At 45.6% G+C, this 25994-nt stretch overlaps 1 protein-coding gene across 2 annotated transcripts in view; it reads left to right on the top strand.

Moving 5' to 3' along the window:
* The window catches only part of LOC126279135 (protein FAM151B-like), a 379014-nt gene that overhangs the window by 267349 nt on the left and 85671 nt on the right, over positions 1–25994 (top strand). For both annotated transcript variants that reach the window (XM_049979636.1, XM_049979637.1), the window contains exon 3: positions 15168–15415. In XM_049979636.1, the coding sequence (XP_049835593.1) occupies positions 15168–15415 (248 nt within the window). The remainder of the gene's footprint in view (positions 1–15167; positions 15416–25994) is intronic.

The raw sequence follows: 25994 nt of genomic DNA, 5'->3' as shown, positions 1-25994 counted from the left end.
ACCCCCGCTGATGGTCGAGTGAGTCACCACTACCAATAGAGAAGTCCAGTTCACAGCGAGGTGTTCCACTGTGATTCGTCCATCACCTCGAATGAGAGTGTCCCCACTTTCCAGTAATGTAGAGGGCACAGCTATGTACGGCTGGCCGGCACGTGGGAGATGAGTCAGGTCTCTGCGACGTTGTGATGACACACGGTCCGCCCGACTACTCGCCGTGCTTTTGTTCGCTGCCCGGTTGCCATAAAGGTTCTGCAAGCGCCTATAAATGTCTGCGATGCCCTGGTTTTCCACCAAAACAATAGCAGTGACACCACTTTTCTGGAACGCACCTCCATTACAGAAGCCATTCGAAGGCTATGTACGAGGGGCGTTTGAAAACTCCGTGCAAAGTCCGAGAGATGGCACCACCCGCGCGTACCGAGGTCGTGTTTAGTTAGTAGCATCTTTGGAAAGAACACAAACCAAGTTTCAGCCATATTGGTCTATTTCTTTGTGTTTGGCATTCGTGTGGATCAAGGAAGTCGAGTGATTGTCAAAAAATGGACGAAAAAGACTTTCGTGTGGTGATTAAACATTACTTTATGAAAGGCGAAACGCCTCAGGAGAGTAAAAAGAACCTTGATAAACATTATGGTGACTCTGCACCTTCGGTTAGAACAGTTTATAACTGGTTTCACAATTTTCGGAGTGGCCATATGGGCACAAGTGATGCTGAACGTTCTGGACGCCCTGTGGAGGTTACGACTCTAGAAATCATTGATAAAATCCATGATATGGTGTTGGACGACAGAAAAGTTAAGGTGCATGAGATTGCTAGTGCTGTGGGCATCTCTAATGAACGGGTAAATAATATTTTGCATAAACATGTGGACATGAGAAAGCTATCAGCAAGATGGGTTCCGCGATTGCTCACGCTTGACCAAAAACGGAATCGTGTGAAGTGTTGCAAGGATAGTTTGCAGCAGTTCAGGAAGAATCCGCAGGACTTTATTCGTCGTTTCGTCACTGTGGATGAAACATTGATACGTCGCTATTCTCCTGAGACCAACCAACAATCTAAACAATGGATTACCAAGGGAGAATCTGCACCAAAAAATGCGAAGACCATTCTTCGACCGGAAAGGTTATGGCGACTGTCTTTTGGGATTTGGAAGGGATAATCCTCATCGACTATCTGGAAAAGGGTAAAACTATTACAGGCGCATATTATTCAACGTTATTGGGTCGTTTGAAAACCGAACTGCAAGACAAACGCCTGCGACTGAACCGCAAAAGAGTCCCTTTCCATCACAACAATGCACCAGCACGCACCACAGTAGTTGTAATCGCAAACTTAATGGAAATAGGATTCCAACTCGTTTCACATTCCCCCCCCCCCCCCCCCCCCCCCCATTCTCCGGAGTTGGCTCCCTTGGACTACTATTTGTTCTCCAATTTGAAGAAATGGCTGGCGGGACAAAGAGTTTATTCAAACGAGGAGGTGATTGCAGTAACTAATAGCTATTTTGCAGACTTGGACAATCCTATTATTCTGAAGGGATCAACAAATTAGAACAGCGTTGGACGAAGTGTATAAGTCTAAAACGAGATTATGTCGAAAAATAAAGATGGCTTACCCCAAACACGTAAGTAGTTTTTATTTTCGCATGGACTTTTCAAACGCCCCTTGTATAATGCCGCCACCTATTCGAACTTCATTGAACTATAGGGGCTGAAACGGGAATATTCTACGATGTCCCCCAACAAATCTCGCATTTTTTCAACCTAAATTGGCCGAGAAAAAAAAGTGTTGCGTTATACTTGTTGAGCGCCCTTCGTATGACCACCCTGTCCTTTTCTGAATTAACACTCCTCGGAGAAACGATATTGTGACAAGTAGTCCAGCAAGTTACGCGGAAAAATGCCGTTGATAGGTAAGAGAAGGTGTCAGGATGGGTCATGACTCGCGGTTGTATGGCTCATAACTGTCAAGTAGTTTCAGCTCTATTGCAGAGTTCTTCGTCTTTCGTACCGGTCAGTCGTAATCGACCTGCACCTCCTGGGACTGAGAACGCTTAAGGCGTTTCTTTCGCTATATTGTAGCCATCTAAACTCGACAGACGTTGGGTAATGAACGAGGGAGCGAGCGAACAAACTACCAGGACCATACAGACCCCTACCGACAGCCACGAAAACCGATAACTTACAGTTTCTATGCATAATTTAAAAGTTTACCCCAAATTTTCATCCACGTTGACAGTATTTTTCTATCCTACTCTGTTCTAGGGAGCACACAATTTACTGGTCACTCGCAGTGGCGGTGACGCAGAGATTGGCGGAGTAAACGTGCCGTTCCTGACGTGGATGGCGGCCGTGTTCAGAAAATGACCGGCCGGCCGAAGTGAAGGTCGTCGTAAGCGCTCGCTAACAGTCCACGGAGCGATTCGAATCGAAAAATGTAAACACGGGCAAGATCAGTCTCTCTGCTAACACTGGCTCCCACCAAAGGCTTCAGAGGACGTCGAGATCTGCCGGACAAGTGCGGCAGCGGAAGGGGCCACGTGACTTGTGTGCAGCGGCGCCCACATCTACATGCACATCAGTATTCTGCAGGCCACTTGACGGTGTCTGGCGGGGGGTACTTCTGATGTCACACTCTAATACCCCCTTGCCTGTTCCGTCAGCGAGTGGTACACGGAGTGAACGATTGTCAGTACTAGCTCTAATTTTTCGAATTTTCTCGTTACGGTCATTTCGCGGGAGATGTGTAGGAGGAAGTAATATGTTGTCCGACTCTTTCTGGAGCGCACACTGTCGTAATTTCAGAAGTAAACCACGCCGTGATGCGCATCGCCTCTCTTCAAACGTCTGCCACTGGAGTCAGTGGGCATATATGGTAATGCTCTCGTCTTCGATGGGTCTTCCCTACCTGTTCTATTGGTCTCAACCGGTAAGGGCACTAGAGCGATGAGCAGTACTCGAGAAAAGGCCAACAAGTGTTTTGTAAGCCGGCTACTGTTTACGAAACCGGAGAATCACTCTCTGAGCCTTTGTCCCTATTAGTGCTCGGGCTGGGGAATTCGAATGACTGTCAAACACTGAAGATTAGTATTCTGAACCTGGACTAATTTTTTCAAATACCTCGTGTTTCCTGTCACTCTTTCGCAGTTGTTATCCAGTGCTGTTATCCTTCTACACGAGATCAGACATTCCTCGTCTTTTCAGTTGCGAAAGACGAGTAATAGTCGTTGTTGCCTACGAGGTAAACGGTGGTAGGGAGCAAAATCCATTACTGCTGTAGGGCGGCAAAGCATATGGCGGTTGATGGTGACTGGGCTCCAACCAACAGCCATACCTGAGTCGAAGGGACGAATATAGACCGCTGCCGGCGCCTGCGTCTACTCAAGATGTTACCGACAAAGAACTCAGAGAAACAAGTCCGGGACCCCCTAACGCGAGAGCCGATAAGAGCGGCAAGTGTCCGGGTACTGAGCGACTTAGTTATCCCGCAGTAAATACTGAAGCACGTGACTAAAAGCACGTCACATTCTTCCAGCGCTGTCGGCCAGCTCTCCATAAGGCGTGGAACTCTTATCGCGTAGACAGCGTTATCTTGGGCCTTATTTTGTATGCATAAGGTGCATTTTTCAGGTGACGTGTTTTCTGGGTCAGCAACCGGTGTCGCGTGTGCGTACAGGTTGCAGTATTCGGCCACCCCCATCTGATCGCCTGGGCGCTTGAGTGATCACGTGGTGGAAAAATTTCTGGCATACCGCGGAAACGTGCCGTGACCGAATTACAGGCGTGCATATACTAACTGCTTAGAAACGTCCCTCCATCACTTTTACTGTGCTCCTTTGACAGTTGTCTGAGGATATTTGCAATTTCCCACTATCCTTGATATTAAGTGAGCGCAAACAATTGCTGATCATCACGTGCTTTATGCGAACCCAGCTCTTTCCTTCCGTTCCAAATAAAACGTTTTTAAGATAGAACTTAATGTGCCTGTCAGGAAGAGAAATTTCACTCTAATCGCGATATTCAAGATAATGATGTTATAGGGTCAGCAAAAGACGAAGCATAACCAGTACGTTAGGAGCGACTGAGTAGCGCTGCGGTACGCTGGTACCAGACATCGCCACCCGGGCCTGCACACATCACGCGAAGTGGCGAGTCGGTCGTCGGTGGCTATTTCACAGCTGCTCGAGGTCATTGGCTGTTCCTTAAGTCTCAAAGCACTGCAGTAAAGTACAGGAAATTTTATCGTGTTCATCATCATCACCATCTTCTTTTTCTCCTTCTTTATCCTTCTCCTTTTGCCTGTTCCCGTTTCTTCTGCCGGGTTGGCAGTGTTATGTAGGTTGAGGCAATTTCAGTGGTAGGTGGTGGCCGCATGCCCTTCCTGACCCCTCCACTCCCCCCAGACTGGATTCTGTGTACCCACTGTGTCTGCGTCTAGAGAAAATCTATATTCAAGTGTGAGAACGTTCTCCGTAGCGTGTGCCTGACTCTGGTCGTAGATAGAAGCTCGGTATTTACCTAATTGGATGTGGGAAAACCGCCTAACAACCGCGTCCAGGCCGACAAACTCACGATCTCTCGTCTTTAATGCGCGAGGCGGATTAGATCCACGGCAGGCTTACTTCCTCGAATCCCGGAAGCGGTGCTTTAAGGCGCTCGGCTCTTCGAACGACTACTCATCGTCTCATTAACCATTTAACGTCCACTCTTCTAGGCCTCTTCAACTTCTCGCATCCAAGTCAGCCCTGATCGTTCCTGCATAAGGTGAATCCATCGACTGTTAGGTCCTTTCTTATCACAAGGAGCCCAAGGCGTACATCCACCGTCCATCTTCCATCATTTCGCCTCGTTGTATGTCCAGCCAGTCTCCATATCAGTTCATAACAGTCGGCGACTTGTCCTCAATTACTGTCATTCCTCTTATCCATTCCTTTGTTCTTCTGTCCCTTATTGTAACGCCCTGCATACATTATTCCATTTTCGTTGAGAAGACCTCTGTTTTTGTCCTGCTTTATTTCCACGGGTAGAGAAACGGTAAGTGGAACACCAGGCCGCCCTACGAAAGTGTCTTGGAAGTGACGCTGTAACGAGGTGTATTACTAACAATGACGGACACGCGGCTAGTTTCTAATACAGCCGATAACAACAGACACCGTGTGGTCGGTAACCAGTGGTAGGCCACGCCTACTGCTGTGGGCCGGACATGTGTAAATCGGCATTTGCCCAGACATTTGGCCAAAGCAGTTTTAACTGCCCAAAATCTGGACGTTTAGAAAGCTTTTTAAAAATGTGTGTGAGATCTTATGGGACTTAAAATGCTAAGATCATCAGTCCCTAAGGTTACACACTACTTAACCTAAATTATCCTAAGGACAAACACACACACCCATGCCCGAGGGAGGACTCGAACCTCCGCCGGGACCAGCAGCACAGTCCATGACTGCAGCGCCCCAGACTGCTCGGCTAATCCTGCGCGGCAAAAGCGTTTTAAAGCTTTTACTGCTACAAACTATAATTCTCCAATTAAAATAAGGGCAATGCTTCCGACATTGGAAGTTAGTAAATGCTTACAGGTAAACCTACGTACATGATTTATTGCCTTTATTACTAAGAACGAAAGGAAGGAAGAGAGAAACATGTCATGTTCACTAGCATTCCAATTTGCTGTGCCAAGGAAATACGCGTATTACTGACAGCTACAGCCGATAATCATGTACAATGAGACACACACACAGACACACAGACACACACACACACACACACACACACACACACACACACACACGCACGCACGCACGCACAGGCACACACCTGCCTAATATCGTGTAGAGCTGCCACGAGCACGCATAAGTGCCGCAGCACGACGTGCCACGGACTCGACTAATGCGTGTAGTAATGCTGGAGGGAATCGGCACCAAGAATCCTACAGGGCTGTCCATAAATCCGTGAGAGTACGGTGGGGTGGGGATCTGTTGTGAAGGGCACGTTGCAAGGCATCCCAAATATGTCCAGTAATGTTCGTGTCTGGAGAGTTTAGTCGCCAGCAGAAGTGTTTAACTGAGTGTTTAAACTCTGTGGCAATTTTAGACATGTGGGGTGTGACATTGTCCTGCTGGAATTCCCAAGTCCGTCGAATGCACAGTGGACGCGAATGGATGCACGTGATCAGACAGGATGCTGACGTAAGTTTCACCTGTCAGAGTTGTATGTAGACGTGTCGGGGTCCCATATCACTCCAACTGCACGCGCCCCACATCATTACAGAGCTTCTACCAGCTTTAACAGTCGCCTGCTGACATGAGGGTCCATGGATTCGTGAGGTTGTCTCCATATCCATACATGTCCATCCGGTCTGTACAATTCGAAACGAGATTCTTCCGACCAGGCAATGTGCTTCATGCCATCAACACTTCAGTGTCGGTGTTGATGGGTCCAGTCGAGGCGTAAGGCTTTGTGTCGTGCAGTCATCAAAGGTAGAAGAGTGGGCATTCGTCTCCGAAAGCCCATATCGATTATGTCTGACACTTGTTGATGGCCCAGAATTGAAATCTGCAGCAGTTTGCGGAAGGGTTGCAGTTCTGTCACGTTGGAGGATACTCTTCAGTCGTCGTTGATCCCGTTCTTGCCGGATCTTTCTCCGGCCGCAGCGATATCGGTGACTTGAAGTTTTACCGGATTGCTGATATTCACGGTACACTCGTGGAACACTCGTACGGGAAAATCCCCACCTGGCCGCGACGTCAGAGATGCTGCGTCCGATCGCTCGTGCGCCTACTAGTACACCACGTTCAAACTCACTTAAATCTTGATGATCTACGACTGTAGCAGCAGCAACCGATCCAACAACTCTGCCAGACACTTTTTTGTCTTGTATAGGCGCTGCCGGGCGTAGCGCCGTATTCTGCCTGATTACATAGCTCTAAATTTGAACACGCGTGCCTATACCAGCTTGTTTGGCGCTTGAGTGCGTAACAGTCTGCAAATCAGTAGCTCCCAATGTAGTAGGTTCCCGAGCCAGAGAAGGAAGAGCGCAAAATGAATAGAAGAATGTTGGATCCAGTTACAAGTACGAGATTCATAAGAGAATTCATCGAAGGAGTTGACAGTAAAGTATTTTACACAAAGTCGAAGAAACTACTCTGCAAAAGGAGGGGACGATTTTATAACCGCCTCAAATGAATGGACGAAGACGGACTGATGTGACATTTTCGACACAAAATGCAAAACCGGAATGATCAGGAAGAACAAATCCAGTAAAAAAGTAGCTAGCGATCTTTCCTCACCTCCTAGTAGCTCTCAGTACGAATCGCAGTGATGTGAGCTCCACGAAGTTGCGAACGTGGACTCCGTCTCTATTTCCTGCTATATCCGACATCCTCTGTAATCTGGGTCGTTCACTCGGTCCGAAAGCGTCACTGAGGTGCTTCACAAACTCCAGTGGCACACGCTACAAGAGAGGCGATGTGCGTCACTACTGTCAAATTTCCGAGACCTTACGGTCTCAGAAGAGTTAGGCGACATAACTGCACCCTACCACAAACATCTCGGGAAACGACTACGATGATAATATAACGCGAATTGAACCTCATACAGAGATAAACAGGCAGTCTTTCTTTGCGCGCACTAGACGCGAATGCAACTGGGAAAAGGGTTTAATGATTGTGTCCCAGAAGTTGTCTCCGCCACACACCGTAAGCTGTACAGGTGTAGGTGTAGGGGGAGAAGCGATGCACGACGCCCTGCTACACGAACCTGAAAGGCTCCGACGTGTTCTGAGACTCCTGAAGAAAGAGTTCAGGGAAGGACGGGTTTACAATTACGATACCGACGGATCGAACACACTTGTGTAGTCCTAGAACGGAACATTCGCCACTGTTCGGGAATGATGCAGCGCTATTATTAGTATTGAAAATAAGTGACTGACTAAAGTCAGAGGGAACTGGATCTCGCGTGGCGGAAACCATCGCGGCTGCTGAGTCGAGTATTGCCCTGCTATTGTGGGTTCGCCACCATTAGTCTTGCCGCGGGCCACGTAAGCACCTGCCATCCGTCTTCCGCGCCGAACGCCGGCCGGCCGATCTGCGGAAGCCGGCAGGCACGTCCACAGGCCGTAATGAATGACGGCGCTCCCACACCGCCATTAATCACGGCAGCGCTCCCTCCCTGTGAGCTATCCGCGCTGACGTTTAATTCCGCCGCCGGCTTAATCCCAGGCAGCGCAGTGAATTCCAGCGTGTCACTCGCTGGGTGCGCGACAGGTATACCGCCAGCTACCTGGCGCTAAACGTCCCCTGCTGTCCGGCGGGTTTAGCGACCCCGCCACGTCACAGCCGGACCACGAAGAGCACTCACTGTTCTAAGCCCGCCTGCTGACCTCGTGAAGACTGACTCAGAGCACCCGCGATAAGAACAGGCGATCGGAGACTAAACATGCCTTACCTCCTTCCTCACGTAATCAAGCGCGGCTGTCAGCTACCGGCGATTCTGCCGATAATAACACTATGAAGCAGTTTTTCCTGAGGTTATTTTCTGGTGTCATATTTTGAGACGGTAGTATGAAGATTTTAGTAAGTTACAACTAGAAATATGGTTCTGCGAGTGATGCGCATGAGGGAGACCTTTTTCTGCTCCTAGGAGAGGGAAAGTAGTATTAATAGTTCGCTTCTCCACTTACAGGAAAAAACAAGATCTGCTAGCTTTGGGCTACATCATCCACACAGCCAGGTAAACCTGTTTAATGACGACATTTAATTAAAATTTTCGGAAATCATAAGTGACTGATAAAATGGTTGGTATCTACACACATCAAAAAAGGTTTTGGATCACACCTGTTCCCAGAACTCCTGAAGGCAGACGTTGACTATGCATATTGCATCACAGAGACAGTCCCTTTGACTATTCAGAGATGTCACTAAAACAGCCCAAATACGTAAAAACCAGGCATGAGCAGCGCCTATTAGACGGAGGGGATCCGACAGCCGATCAGTTCCAGTCATTCCACCAGGAAGGAGGTACAAGGTTCATGTTGTCTTTAGTTCAACCACGCCTAAACGGTCAAAAATGCGGTTCGATCGCGTCCGCGTTGTTACTTTGTGCCAGGAAGGGAAGTGTCCAGGCGTCTCAGAGTGAACCAAAAATATGTTGATCGGGCATGTAGGAGGTACAGAGAGACAGCAACTGTCGATGACAGGCCTCGCTCAGGCCGCCCAAGAGCTACTACTGCAGTGGATTACCTCTACCTACGGATTATAGTTCGGAGGAACCCCGACAGCAACGCCACCATGTTGAATAATGCTTTTCGCGCAGCCACAGGACGTCGTGTTACGACTCAAACTGTGCACAATAGGCTACATGATGCTCAACTTCACTCCCGACGTCCATGGCGAGGTCCATCTTTGCAACCACGACACCATGCAGCACGATACAGATGGGCCCAACAACCGCTCAGGATGGACCGCTCAGGATTGACATCACGTTCTCTTTTCCGATGAATTTCGCATATGCCTACAACCAGACAATCGTCGGAAACGTGTTTAAAGTCAACCCGGTCAGGCGGAACGCCTTAGACACATTGCCCAGCGAGTGCAGCAAGGTGGAGGTTCCCTGCTTTGGGGTGCCATTATGTGAGGCCGACATACACCGCTGATGGTCATGGAAGGCTCCGTAACGGCTGTACGAGACGTGAATGCCATCATCCGATCGATAGTGTAACCATATCGGCAGCACATTGGCGAGCATTCGTCTTCATGGACGACAATTCGCGCCCCCCATCGTGCACATCTTGTGAACGACTTCCTTCAGTATAACGACATCGGTCGCCTAAAGTAGCCAACATGTTCTCCAGACATGAAACCTATCGAACATGCCTGAGATATATTGAAAAGGGCTGTTTATGGACGACTTGAGCTACCAACGACTCTGAGGGATCTACGCCGCGTCGCCATTGAGGAGTGGGACAATCTGGACCATCAGTGCCTTGATGAACTTGTGGATAGTATGCCACGACGAATAAAGGCATGCATCAATGCAAAAGGACGTTCTACTGGATGTTAGGGTTCCCGTGTGTACAGCAATCTAGACCACCACCTCTGAAAGTCTCGCAGTATGGTGGTACAACATGCAATGTGTGGTTTTCATGAGGAGTAAAAAGGGTGGAAATGATGTTTATGGTGATCTCTACTCCATTTTACTGTACAGGTTCCGGAACTCTCGGAACCGAGGTAATGCAAACCTTTTTTTGACACGTTTATATGTAAATAGAACAAACGTTCTCTCACGTGCTACTGCTTTATCAAATACACAGAAACAGCTGCGAACTCTGTACCATCTCTTCGCAGTATCTTACTGAATCTGTTCCAAGTCCTCTTTGCCACTCATCTGACATACACTACCGTTGTTACCCTTCTTACGCCTATTCAAATGATATTACTTTACAAGCATTCCTATTGCTGAACTATCTTGCACTTTTCCATTGGCAACAAGCATACCCCATCACTTTCACCCCACGCTCACATCATATAATAAACCATAGTTGTAGAGCAACGAGATAATGTAATAAACTGACAAAGTTCCAATAAAAACAAGGAAACAATATTAAGAATTATTACGTTAACTACCTGCATATGAAGCGAGGTAAAAAGACAAATAACTGTGAGAGAAATTACTGAGTGTGTGTTTACATTGGATATTGATAAATTGAATTTATTTTCTACAGTTTTCACAATCCATGTTAGTTTAACTTTTATTATTTAATTTTCTACAGTACAGCGCATTGTACGGAATGGACACTGTCTTGAAACAGGGATAATGGAATGTAGTCGAATTAAATAAGGGAAGAAGATTAGGAAACGATACACTTAAAGTAGCAGGTGAATTTTAGTACTTGGGCAGCAAAATAACCGATGATGGGCGAAGGAGAAAGGCTATAAAATGTAAACTGGCAAAGGAAAGAATATCATATCTGAACAAGATAAATTTGTTAATACTGAATATAAATTTAAGTGTTAGGAAGTATTTTGTGAAAGCATTTGTATAGAGTATAGCAATGTATGGATGTGAAACGTGGGCAATAAACAGTTTAGACAAGAAGAGAATAGAAGCTTTTCAAATGCTGAAGAATAGATACGTAGATCACATAAATAATGAGTTGCTGAATGGAATAGAGGAGAAAAATTTGTGGCAGAAGCTGACTAGAAGAAGGGATAGGTTGATAGGACACGTTATGAATCATCAAGGGATCACCAATTTAGTACTGGAGGGAAGTATGGGGGTAAAAATCGTAGAGGGAGACCAAGAGATTGTATCACCTTGTTATTGTTTTGAATTTGATGGCTTCCAGACATAAATGCCTACTATGGCCTTATCTTCGATCGGTGACAGTTTCTGGTAATGAAAAGTTGGTTGAAGTGATATCTGGACAACTCGGTGGAAACGGATGAAAGTACGTGAGGTCAGAGTGACTATAGTACCAAATGGGATACACTGCACGGCACGATGCAGTTGAAGGAACGGGGTAAAACAGTGTGCTTCAATCAGCGAGCAGTTGGTGTGCGTTTTGGTCGTGTTTTTCATTATAATATGGTCCTGAGACAACGTGTGAATGGCTTCACGCGGGGCAGAATCATCGGAAAACTCAAAAGGAGGACGAAGTATGCCGAGTGCAGCCCAGAATTTATCGTATTGCACACAGCCATGTTCCTAGTGCACGAGGAGCGTTGCGAAGCACAAAGCACTGCTGCCCGGAGGCGGTGAGGTGGTCGACCGCGACCAACTGCAGCAGCAGGTGACCGCTACATTCTCCAAGCGGCGAAAAGGGACGCGCGTGTAGACAGCGGGTGCAACTGCAGCCACGTCTGCAGGCTGCAAGGCACGCAGTCCCATACTTGACAGTGGCACGCCGACTGCGTCGCGGTGGGCTCTTCACCCAGCGAGCAGTACGTCGTGTTCCGCTGACACCCGGACATCGGCGACACCTTTTGCGATAGTGCCAAGGGTCCGGATCAACGAGCAGTTGGGTCGCGTGCTCTTCTTGGGAGAGACCACATTCAGTCTGAGTAGTGAGTTTGGACGTACCGTCACAGGACGACAGTGGAAACATACAACGCACCTAGGAACATCTCGAAATATGTGAGGCAGGTAGTATGTGGCGACGCATAGTGCTGCAAGGGCGAACTGACTTCAAAAGCTTTGAACACGGTCGGCACACAGGGCAACGTTATTGTGACACTGTACTCCTTAAACACGTGCGTCTTTTCGAGGGTGCATTCGTCCCAGACTTTCTCTTTATAGATGAGGATGAGCGAGCGCATTAAACAGCGCTGGCGGAGGAGCTCTGGGAACGAGAGGATTTTTGACGAATGAACTGGCATGCTCGTTCCCCCTACTTAAATCCCAAGGAGCACGTGTGCGACGCGTTCAGAGACGTACTCCAGCACGTCCACATGCACGAAAGATCAGCCAGTAGTTGTCAGCCGCGCTGGTCGAGGGACGGAGCGCCCTACCGGAACAACTCCTGGCCAGTCTCGTGGCCAGAACGGCAGTACATTGCAGAGCATGGAGCATTGCCCGTGGCGGCACACACCCTTTAAAGAACCGTGTGCCACGAGGGTATCATCATGAATCGCGGTCGCTTCATTGTATTGTCTTTGAATAAATGTTTCATTTTTTTCTCGACTGCGTACTTCCTTCACGTGCCTTTCTACTACACGGTACAAGGTTTCATCGAAATATATTACCTGCCTGTGACTCATGAAGCGAAAGTTACTTTCCTTGTTACGTTTTCCACACTAGAATATTACAGTCATTCCAGTGAAAACTTCGTCATGGTACTCACACGAGGCGTCTAGTTACAACACAACCATTTACGTCAGCAATGACTCCCACACTACTGTGGCTATTTGGTAGGTGAGGTGAACATTTATTTAAAATTTACACACACACACGTACTGTGCCCTGACAATTATTGAACTATATGAAAAAACGTAAATTAGTTACAAGCTACGGCGTGCACACACTTTATTCAACAAATAAACGTCACTACAGATATTCGGATTTAGTTTATGACGTGATCAGTACGCCTGCCATCATTGACGATGATGTGGCGCAGTCGAATAGCGAAATTCTGCATGACCCACTAAAGTGTCGGAACATCTGTGCAGTCCATGACAGTTTGAATGGCTGTTTTTAGCTGAGCAATGGTTTTGAGGTTATTGCTGTACACCTTGTCTTTAACATAGCCCCACAAAAAGGAGTCGCGTATCTTCACATCCGGAGAATATGGTGCCCAATCCAGGTCCATGCCAGTGGCCTTTGGGTGTCCCAGAGCCAGAATGCAGTCCACAAACTGCTCCTCCAGGACATGAAACTCTGTCCTGCTTGCGTGAACCACATCTTGTCGAAATCAGGGTCACTTTAGATAATAAGGTTAAAATCATCTTCCAAAACCTCCAATCCCCGTTCGGTGGTCACCGTGCCATCAAGTAATACCGCACCGATTATTCCGTGACTGGACATTGCACACAACAGAATCACACGTTGAGGGTAAAGAGACTTGTCGATGGCGAAACGCGGATTCTCAGCCTCTCAAATCCGCCAATTCTGCTTATTGGCGAACCCATCCAAATGAGAGTGGGCTTCGTCACTGAAGCAAATTCCTGTCATCGCCGCGGCCAGCCGCGCAGTCTGAACGTCCCAACGCAAACCCCTCAGAAGTTATGACGATTTTACTTCATATAGTTCAATAATTGTCACTCTCTACTTAAGACAGTTCTAAATACTTCACTGGAAAGGAAAGTCCATATAACATTCACAGATTCCGATAAACGGTTGGTTGTTATGTCACATTCCGTCTGCCCTACCCCTCCTACCTCGCTGGCCCGTAATGTTCAGACAACTTCCCTTTCTGTAAAACACATTTCTGCTACCCAGACTTAAATGAGGGCCCAGTTAGTTACGCAGTTCTTCAAGTAGGTGGCGTCTGCTGTTCGCCATTACAATATTCTTGATTCTTTTCATCATCTCTTCTTATCTTTAAACGTGCAACCGATAATTAATGCTGCTTCTCTTCCATCGTTCAATGGCTATTCTTCTTTTCATGATAAACCTCCACAATCTTTGAAATAATTTTCCATTTGAAATATCTCGGTTTCTTGTCCGTTTCCCTTTCTAACGCGACTCCATTACCGTTTGCTGAAACTCTCTTCATTGAGTTGTTAACTACTCCAAAACAACTTCGCTTTAAAGCTTGCTCAACGCAGTACTTTTTTCTGACCAATTTTCCACACGTCCCAGTGTGAAAATTTCTTCAGAACACTTCTTCTGATACCATTACGTGAAGTATCCTTTCACAAAATGTGCCTCTACCAAACTCTATTCACCACTAACTCCCTTTCAGCTGTCTTCTTGTTCATTTAGTGACATAGATGTTAATTTTGTCCTAACGGGCGTAGTACTTCATTTGCATTAGCCACAATTTTTTGTACTGATTCTACATATCCAACATGTTAACATTACACAAATGTGCAACAAAAGCAATTCATTTACAAATAAGCATACTTACAAGGGCGTGCTGAAAGGTTTATGTGAAAACTCATAAAGGTTTTTAAATAAAACGAGCTCTGTTAAAATTCTACATCTTTATTCTTCGTGTGTACATATTTATTTCTTAACATAGTCAACTTGGCGACGAGAACATATCTCCCAACGAGAAACGAGTTTGTTGATTCCGTCGCTGTAGAATGTTTGAGTTTGTTGACGGGGGCAGAACATGACCTCTTCTTGCACTGCTTACTCAATGTCAGAGTGACGTTTTCGAAGGGATTCGAATTTTCTTTATCGCGGTCGTAGTTGTACTTGTTGCTAAATACAGCATAAAGATAGCCTAAAAAGTGTTTCCATAAAATAAACCAAAAGAGGTCGAATCAAACAAAAGAAGTCGGCGTAATTGGCAGAGTTCGAGTCCCGGTGTGGCACTCGAATTTTAACTTCTCACATGTAATATAATATCACTGATATTATAGAAAACAGAAAGAGACATCACTTTTATTCTCTTTGGAAAATTGAATTGGGTGTAATGAGAACTAATAATTAGTGATTGCTACTTCCGGTTAGCCGCTGGTGCTGAGTTGTGTGTGTGTGTGTGTTAAGTGTGTGTGTATGTTGTGTTGCAGACGACACCCTGATGATGTTGGAGGCGGACGTGAGCTTCGGCAAAGTGAACAACACGGGTGAGGAGATGCCCGTAATGGCTCACGCGGCGACCGACAACATCGACCTGTCCCTCGCAGAGTTTCTCAAGGTCGTCAACGAGACTGTGGCGCCGGGGAAGGTGAAGAAGGGAGTCAAACTCGACTTCAAGTCGGAGATGGCCTTCAACAAGTCCAGGGACATCATCCAGGAGGCGCGCAAACAGATGGCGGTGAGTGAATGCCGCTGCCGACTGCTCCCTCCACCCTGTAGCAGTCCTACCAACGCTTCTCACACCTCCAACTCAGTGCGAGGGTACATGTAACTAGAAGCCTCGCCAGATTAAACTTTAGACTGAAAATGAACGTAGCACACTTCTTTTCTACAGCAACGAATGTTAATAATATTTATTGTAAATAACATTTAATTAACGTTCAAACGAATACAGTTCACATGTTTTATGAAGCCAAGAAATAATAAGTCAGTGGCACTGTTGGTACTGCTGATGTTTGACACACTTATTTCGTATATTAAGTTTGGCCTCGGTCAATACACATGAGAAGTCGAAAATCAACTTCAGCAACTGCAAGTTACCTATGGCGATTGGAATCAGTACTCCTAACTATTTTCTCATTTCTCTCTCAGTGTGTACATCAAGTCCGGGAACACTTTCAATTACTTATTGCACACGAACCAAACATTGTACAGATATGTCATTTTTAAGTGAAACCCTGAAAGTTTTTTTCTTTTTTCATGTATACCGCCACAGCGTAGTTTCGTAAATTGCCGTTAGTCGCCGCTAGTCGCAAACATGGCGAGTTCAGGTGTGGAGCGAGCTTTCTGTGTGTTGGAGTTCGACAAAAACAAGTGTGCTACAGCCGTTCAACTGATATTTAGAAACAAGTATGGTACGAACCCACCAACAAGGAAGGCCATTGCTAGTGGCACAACAAATTCGTGCCGGCCGCGGTGGCCGAGCGGTTCTAGGCGCTTCAGTCCGGAACCGCGCAATTGCTACGGTTGCAGGTGCGAATCCTGCCTAGGGGATGGATGTGTGTGAAGTCCTTAGGTTAGTTAGGCTTAAGTGGTTCTAAGTTCTGGGGGACTGATGACCTCAGATGTTGAGTCCCATAGTGCTCAGAGCTATTTTTGAACAAATTCGTTGTGACGGGTTGCTTGTACCCGGCAAAGAGAAGCGGACGACTCAGTGTGAGTGAAGTGAATGTGGAGCGCGTACGAGAGACATTCATAAGGAGTTCAAAGAAATCGGTGCGTCGTGCATCCCGTGAACTCGATATGGCTCCAATGGCAGTGTGGAAAGTCCTGCTACAGAAGCTATGAAACCGTTCACATTGGAGATAGTTCAGAAGCTCAGTGATGATGACAAAGGCAAGCGTTTTGAGTTTTGTTCGCAGTTGCAACAATTGAATGAGGATGGGGATGGCATAGTTGATCGCTTAGTTTTTAGTGACGAAGTCACTTTTCACACTAATGGGAAAGTGAACAGGCGTAATTGTCAAATCTGGGGTACAAAGCATCCACACAAATGCATTGAATTTGAGCGTGATTCCCCAAAAGTAAATTTTTTTGTGCCTTGTCATGTCGAAAATTGTACGGGCCATTCTTATTCGCTGAGAGCACTGTTACTGGATATTCCTTCTTGGACACGTTGCAGCAATAGCTGATGCCTCAAATGCAGTCGGGCCCTCCGTTCATCTTGCAGCAGGATGGGGCTCCATCATATTTTCATCGTGAAGTTGGTGGGTACCTGAACACGGAGCTGCCGCATCGAATGATAGGGAGTGCTACAGAAGGGGACAGCTTTTTCGTGAAATGGCCTATCCGATCGCCAGATGTCATTCCGTGTCACTTTTTTCTGTGGGGACACATTAAAGATGTGGTGTATGTGATGTAGCAGAGCTCCGGGAGAGAATGCGGGAAGTGATTGCCATAGTCAAAAAATGGTTCAAATGGCTCTGATCACTCTGAGACTTAACATCTTAGGTGATCAGTCCCCTAGAACTTAGAACTACTTAAACCTAACTAACCTAAGGACATCACACACACCTATGCCCGAGGCAGGATTCGAACCTGCGACCGTAGCAGTTGCGCGGTTCCGGACTGAAGCGCCTAGAACTGCCCGGCCACACAGGCCGGCCTGCCACAGTCGACGATGCCATGCTGAGACGGGTATGGGAAGATTACTGTATTGACGTCTGCCTGGTCACTCATGGTTCTGATATCCAATGTTCGTATTTAAAGTTCGGCGCAAAGATCTCTAGAACTTTCCTCTGTAATGGTGCCGCCCACAGGCTCTGTGACGCTGTAGACAGCAAGGTGGAGACACATGGGGAAAGAAAACGCCAGAGCTCAGAAGTTCCTGTGACGTGTAAGGTGGGTTGATGACGTCACATTAGCACCTAATCTCGCCACCGTGGGCGTGTCACATGATGGGATGGTCATCACAACTCCTGTTACCCACACTTCATACCTTCTTTCGATGCCTGTGCAACGGAGGTCAGAACAGCGACACCCAGCGTTGAAATCAAGCGGTTTTCTAAGGGGTGGCCGAGGAAAACGTTTCAGACACACCGCCGTTCAGGTTTCAGCGGGTGGCATTAGCGGTGTCAATGAAACCGCCTATTCTTTCAGGGTGTTGATTTACACACATTTCGCAGTGCTATAAGCAACAGGCCGACATTCTTGACAACGTTCGACACTGCTGCCACCCCCTGGGCGTTTCAACACTACTCGAAGCCACCGAGAGACTGCAGGCCCACTGAACGTGATTTAGCCCCGGTATTCAGTGTGGAACCACTAGAGAGTGTTGAAAACCATTCGACGAAATCTGAATGTGATTTGAAGCCGCAATGCGTTTTTATGCTTTGTTGTCCTTCCTTTTTCGTGCCCTCGTGAAGCGTGACAACGGAGTGGTGCAACATTAAGATGTGCGTGAATAGAACGGGAAATGGTCCGTCTGTGACCCTCACTTAGGCAGCACCCCCGATGCTTCGCACGCACGTTAGATGAGCACGTTACAGATGTATGAGTCAGAAACTTTGACACACATCCCGTTTTGAGGCTGTCCCAGCAGGCAACCTCCACATAAGGGGTGTCGAAGGGGTTCGTCAGGTGCTAGATGAGCCGAAAGGGAGAATATATCAAAGTTCTTTACACGTACATTTGTAACGTGCTCGACTAAGGCGCGTGGATGGCACTGAGAGGTTTTCGAACTGAGGGATCATAAAGCGGACCCTATGCCGTTTTATTCACGCACATCTTAATCTTGTGTTCTCGACCGCGATCACGCCACAGGAGGTCGCAGAAAAGGAAGGACGACAAAGCATAAAATCGTATTTCGACTTTCAATCATGAAATTTTTGCGAATGGTTTTGAACAGTCTCTAGTGGTTCCACACCGAATACCGGACCTAAATTTGTGGTCGCACTGCACTCCAGTGATACGAAGCCTCACCATGTCCCTACAGTAAGGTTGAAACACCCAGAGGGTGGAAGAAATGTCGCACGTTGTCAACAACGTCAGCTCTCGGTGGCCAAAGTACAGTATGCCTCACACGAGGCTCAGCGGCAGTCACTTGTGAAGCCTCCCACCCTGGGAGGACCGCTCCACTAGCGTTGTGCAAAGCTTTAGCAACTTTCGTAGCTCTTGTGAAGTTAATTAAAGACAAACTGAAAAAAACAGTATTTACATATTTGGAATCTATGATATTCTCTTTGGAATTATATCAGAAAGTTTGTGTTAAGCTAGTTTTCCAATGCCCTACTTTATGCTAATGCCCACCATCTTTTCCTACAAATAATAATTTTTTTCATTCAAATCATTATTAAAAAACAAAATTAGATATCTTAAATACTATCTAAATAATTTTTGCCCGGTAAGTACGTGAGCCTATGCAGCGCAAAACGGTGGCGAAAATACCACTGCGTGGACTGCGTAAACTAAGCAGTTGGCACGACTTACGTTGAAATATAGGACTGCAGTCGAACTGAAATATATGTACATTATCACAATTAAATGCTCTCTGCTGCATGAACCTCGAAAATTAATTTTCTTGTAGCGCATTTCAAAATGGCGGGCACTTTAAAACTGAAGTACTGGAAATGGAGCTATTTTGTTGCCTTTAAATGTAAATAAATAACAAACATTAGGAAAAATGTATTGTTTGTAATCATGCGAATCAGTTCAATAGACGTTGTCTCTAGAAATACGCATTAAAATTTTGAGTTCAAGTTCTCTGTATACAACTCTAAAATTTTTCAACTTACCCATTAATCTAATAGTCTTGGCCCACACAGTAAACCTTCGTCTTCTTCGAAGATTTCACTTTCTAAAGCCACAGTTCTAGCCTTGATGCAGCTCTGGAACGAAAGCCGGTCCCAAGGCTTGAGGCGTTTCTCGTCTGTTTCGTGGCGAATGACCAAGCCGCGGTGCCGATAACAACTACCAAGACTTCCATCTCATGCAGGAGACTCTGAAATGTGTCGTTAAAAATGGCGCGCGTCCGATTGTTTGTAATATGGATGACTTTTACACTTCTAAACATGAGTCAAGGAACATAAGTGCAAATTAATGAGTTCATTGCTTCATTAGCGTTCTCCTTATAGCCTCCGAGTCACCTGTCCGTCAAATTGTCGTCAGTGAGATCAGCAATAGCTTTAGTAACGTCACCCAACAGTAATGGTGTATATTCAGAAGTGTCGAGTGTCCAGTTCATCTCAGCTTCCATCTGTTTACACCAAGTTTGAGAACATTAATCGTGCGGCGTGTTTTGTCATTCGTTGAAATCCTGTAATAAAGTAATGCCATAACCTCTTTTTCCATCTCATTTTTGTCGAAAGTATGTACTTGAGCCACCTGTTGGGCAAGTGGAAAACCTTTATCGACATCTTCTTCGAACTAAAATGTTACTATAGCTTTACAGAGAAGGAGATATCGATCGCACTCTCAAACGACCCAAGCGCTGAGAAATGCTAGAGTCGTCGTATGCGCGCTTCCACTGAAACGCGACTTTCCGATAATGAGAATAACTTCCGTACAAAATCTCTTCAATCGCAGGTTTTTTTTATTATTATTTTTTTATCTGGTGACCAGAAATTGGTCTAGAACGCATAGCGCTTTGGGCTGGCGGCAGATGCAAGCAGCGCGGTATCCCCCTGGCGGGGAACCAACGAAACATTTGAAAATACGGACAGAGGCTTCAACCGAGAGAGGTGGTGCAGTGGTTAGCGCAGTGGACTCTCATTCGAGAGGACGACGGTTCAAACCAGCGCCCGTCCATTCCGATTAGGGTTTTTCGTGATTTCCCTATATTGCTTCAGGTAAATTCCGGGATGATTCCCGTCGAAAGGGCACGGACGACTTCCTTCCCCATCCTTCCCTAATCCGATGGGACAGATGACCTCTCCCGAATCAACCAAACAACGGATGCTTCAATATCAGTGGACCAGAGCTGTGCATCGCGCCACATTTACCCGCCTGAGTCCGGCTGCGACCGACCGCGGGTAGTAGGGATCTAAACTGTACCGGCAACGGAGTGCGAGGGCAGTGAATCCCTGTCGAGGACCACCGCTCGTCGGGTAGCCGGCTGAGGCCGGGCGACAATAGGACTCGGTGGAATTGAGAAACAGGCAGCGCCGGGCAGACGGCACTGACTGGCCACACACCTGCAGAATTGCTTTCTAAATCGTCTGCACTCCTTTGGGAATCGTGAAGGTTTGATATGCTAGCAGCAGGCCGTTCTTGGTTCTTTACAAAGAAAAAACACGCGTAATGTAAAACGATGCATGTAACACAAAGAACAACTTACTGTAACACGGAAGTAATTCAATTCAGAGCAAATGGTTTACTATACCTAATGTTTTTATGGTGCTTCGTATATCACCTGTACCACACCAAAAGGGCTGATGAAGTTTTTGCACAATGGGTAGGTCTCGTACGCAATACTACAATATTTAACACTTTTCTGTTGTTGTTGTTGTTGTTGTTGTGGTCTTCACTCCGAAGACGGGTTTGATTCAGCACTCCACGCTATCCTGTGCGAACCTCTTCATCCCAGTTTTAATCTACAGTTCATAACCAATAGATTGTGGTCAGAGTCCACATCTGTCCCTGGAAATGTCTTACAATTTTAAACCTGGTTCCTAAATCTCTGTCTTACAAGTATGTAATCTATCTCAAACCTTCCAGTTTCTCTAGGTCTCTTCCACGTATACAACCTTCTTTCATGTGTTAGCTGTGATTAAGTTATGCTCTGTTAAAAATTCTACCAGTCGCTTTCCTGTTTCATTCATTACTCCCATTTCGTTTTCACCTACTACTTTTATTTCTATTCCTTTTCCTACCATCGAATTCCAGTCCTCCACGACTATTAAATTTTCGTCTTCCTTCACTATCTGAATAATTTCTTTTATCTCATCATACAATTCTTCAATCTTCTCATCAACTGCGGAGCTAGTTGTCATATAAACTTGTTCTACGGTGGTAGGCTTGGGCTTCGTGTCTATCTTGGATACAATAATGCGTTCACTATGCTGTTCGTAGTAGCTGACCTGCGCTCCTATTTTTTATTCTGCAATGCCCGTATTTGATTTTGTATTTATAACCCTGTATTCACCTGACCAGAACTTTTGTTCCTCCTGCCACCAAACTTCACTAATTGTTCAAAATGTTCAAATGTGTGTCAAATCTTATGGGACTTAACTGCTAAGATCATCAGTCCCTAAGCTTACACATTACTTAACCTAAATTATCCTAAGGACAAATACACACACACACACACACACACACACACACACACACATTCCCGAGGGAGGACTGGAACCTCCGCCGGAACCAGCCGCACAGTCCATGACTGCAGCGCCTAGACCGCTCGGCTAATCCCTCGCGGCCTTCACTAATTGCCACTATATCTAACTTTAACCTATCCATTTCCCTTTTAAATTTTCTAACCTACCTGCTCGATTGAGGGATCTGACATGCCACTCTTCGATCGTTGACCGCCAGTTTTCTTTCTCCTTATAACAACGTCCTGCTGGGTAGTCCCCGCCCGGAGATCCGAATGGGGGACTATTTTACCTCCGGAATATTTTACCCAAGAGGACGCCATCATCATTTAATCATACAGTAAAGCTGCATGCCCTCGGTAAAAATTACGTTGCTTTTAGCCGCTCGCAGTACCAGCACAGTAAGACCGTTTTGATTTATGTTAGATGTCCAGATCAGTGAATCATCCAGACTGTTTCCCCTGAAACTACTAAAAAGTCTGCTGCTCCTCTTCAGGAACCACAAGTTTGTCTAACCTCTCAACAGAGACCCCTTCGTTTCAATATTCGAAAAGAGCGCAAATTTTGTGAATAAAATGATACATTATTCAAGGCCATGGCTAGTTCAGTGAAGGGCGAATAAGCAAATATATTTTTAGTTCTAACAGGGATTAACTCAGAATAGAGGAGAGATGCAGCGAAATACAACGTTAGATACAAATTGGAAGGTGCTTCCCTACGAATGAGAGACGAAGGGACTCATTCAACGACTTGTAAATGAATGATCTACCTTTTATTTATGTTTGTTCTGTATCGTAAAAGCCACAGTAACATTTATACGCTGTGATGTATTTATTTTTGCCAATAAACAAGCTAATTAAAACTTAAAGGTCAGATCACTGTTTGCTCTTTCCAAAATCCAACGTCACAAATAAGAGTTTCCACGAAACAAACCTCGGCCTTCGAATGACCTTTGATAATCACCTTTAAAATCATCGTTATTGGTAATAATGCGTGACCCTTATGCCCCTTCCAATATGCGTCTAACATTATATTTTGGTGTATCCGTCCTCTATTCCGAGTTAATCACACTAGAACGAAAGACGTATTTGCTTATTTGACCTTGTCTGAACCTTGCCATGACTTTGAATAACGTATTATTTTATACATGAAATTTTCCGCTCTCTTCAAACCTCAAATCAAATATTAGGGTTAAAAAAAGTCTTAAACCTCCAAATAACCTTGAAAATACGATCAAGGTCACGGCAACTAGTAATAATGCGTGACCGTCTTTGCCACCTACAACTTTTATCTGAGATATTTTGCTGTATCCATCTCCACCCCGAGTTATCCTCCATTATCGATGAAAATGGTCCACTCTGTATATTCATTAAAGTCTTTTATCATTATCAATATTACTCTCTTCTCCAAAAAAATAGTAAAAATCGTGATAATGAGAAGAGGACCAAAACCAAACTTTGCAGAGACTTCGGAGCGAGGTGCTGAGTTATTAGCACAGTGGGCTCCCATCGGGAAGGACAGTGGGTGAAGCCGCGTCCAGCATCCATATTTAGGTTCTCCGTCGTTTCCCTAAATCGCTTAACGGAAATGTCGCGACGGTTCCTTAGAATCGATCCTATGTACAATTCCTAAGCGAATTGTTGGCGTCCATTCAGTCACTCATTGATTAGTCTGGTGTGGAAGTTGAATATAGAAAAACGAAAACCAAAGCTCTAAATTTCACGTTTAACAAGTCATTCGCTCAGGAGAATCGTACAGACATACCGCAGTTCGACCATCGAAGAAACTCCGGTATGAACTACACAGTAGTAATCATTCTGCGCGCAGAGAAACACCTGAAACAGTTAAAAACAGACGGAAATCCATTAAGTTTTACATAGAGCACTCTACCGCACTGGCGTCTTACGTAGCTTGCATTTATCGCGAATAACTCTGCCAGCGCAAAATCGCACGCATCTGGGAAAGAAGCACAGGTGACTCCTGTGTACAACGGATGCACATAATTACGGACCAATATTCGTAACATCGGTTTCCTGCAGAATTCTCAGTTCGAATCTAATAAATTTCCTAGAGACGGAGAAGCCTGAGTCCTTTAATCGTCATGGCTTTAGAAGGCATCGGTCGTGCGAAACTCAGCTTTCCCTTTTCTCATATGATATACTGAGATCTATGCATGGAGTACAACGAGCAGATTCCATAGTTCTCAATTTCCGGAAGGCATTTGACACGGTGCCCCACTGCAGACTGTTAACAAAGATAAGAACAATTGTAATAGCTTCCCAGATTTCTGAGTGGCTCCAAGACTTCTTAAGTAATAGAACCCAGTATGGTGTTCTGGACGGCAAATGTTCATCAGAGACAAGGGTTCGTCAGGGATGCCCCCGGTAAGTGTGATAGAACCACTATTATTTACTATATACATAAATCATTTAGCGGACAGGGTTGGCAGCAATCTGCGATTGTTTTCTGATGGTGCTATGGTATACGGTAAGGTGATTGTAGGAGGAAACAAGATGAATTAGAAAAAATTTCTAGTTGGTATGATGAAAGGCAGCTAGCTGCAAATATAAATATATAAATTAATGCAAATGAATAAGAAAAATAAACCGTAATGTTCGGATGCAGCATTAGTAATGTCCTGTTGGACGCAGTCACATCGTTTCAATATCTGGGCGTAACTACTGCGAAGAGGTATGAAATGGAACGAGCACGTGAGGATTGTGATAGGGAAGGTGAATGATCGACTACGGTTTATTGCGAGCATTTTGAGAAAGTGTGGTTTATCTGTAAAGGGGACCGCATATAGGACATTAGCGCGTCTCATTCTTGAGTACTTCTCGAGTGTTTGGGATGCACATCAGGTCGGAATGGAGGAAGACATGGAAGAAATTCAGAGGCGGACTCCTAGATTTGTCAGTGGTAGGTTCGTACAACGCACAAGTTTTACAGAGATGCTGCGTGAACTCAAGCGGGAATACCTGGAGGGAAGGCGACGTTCTTTTCGAGGAAAACTATTGAGAAAATTTACAGAAGCGCCATTTGAAGAAGACTGTAGAACAATTCAAGTGCTGCCAACATGCATTGCGCGTGAGGTCCACGAAAACAAGTTAGGAAAAATTATGACTCATACGGAGGCGTTAGGCGGTCGTGTTTCCGTCGCTCTATTTTCGAGTGGAACAGGAAAGGAAATTAATTGTAGTGGTACAGGGTACCCTTCAGGGCACACCGTACGGTGACTTGCGGAGTATCTATGTAGCTGTAGAAATGGCTTAGCCGATTTTCTTCCCTATTCTTCATACAACCCGAACTTGTGCCCCGTCTCTAATGACAACGATATCGAGGGAACGTTGAACCTTAGTCTCCCTACCCTCGTTCAAGGCGATGACATCAGTTCAGATAGGTATGAAATATATGGGTGCACTTTTATTCAGCAACCTGCCGTATCATATGTAGACGTGCAGTGTGTCACATGAGGAATGATTCAGCGATGTGAAAGGAACGATCATTCGAAGAAAAAAGTCGAGTTAACATGGCCTCAAAAATGGCTACCTTAAGAGTTATGAGCACTTCTTCATGTTCGATACTGTGAAATAAACTCTCCTACTGTAATCTCTTTGCTTTCCATATTTTGAGAAGTGGTAAGGTGGACGAAAACAAGTAAACAATGTTCAATAAACTGAAATTCTAATGCGCATACCTAATGAGTTATGAGCACTTGTTCATCTTCTCTACTGTGAAACACAACTATCCTTCTAAATGAGTACTCTTTTTTGAGCCCGTGTGTAGTAGGCTATTTTTGTTTTTCTGGTCAATACTAACACCTCCCAAACATACAAAGCAAAGAGTTTACAGTAGAAGAGATTTGTTTCACGGTAGCGAAGATGAAGAAGTCCTCATAGCTCCCAAGGTACGCGTTTTAGAGTCCGTGTTTACTATAATTTCTTGCTTTGAATAATCGTTCCTGTCCTATCCCCGAATATTTACCATTCCTCCTGGATCACTCCTAAT

The sequence above is a fragment of the Schistocerca gregaria genome, chromosome 6, assembly GCF_023897955.1.
Source record: "Schistocerca gregaria isolate iqSchGreg1 chromosome 6, iqSchGreg1.2, whole genome shotgun sequence".
Classification (NCBI taxonomy): Eukaryota; Metazoa; Arthropoda; class Insecta; order Orthoptera; family Acrididae; genus Schistocerca; species Schistocerca gregaria.
The sequence above is the reverse complement of the archived record's forward strand: the minus strand, read 5'-3'. Positions and strand labels throughout refer to the sequence as shown.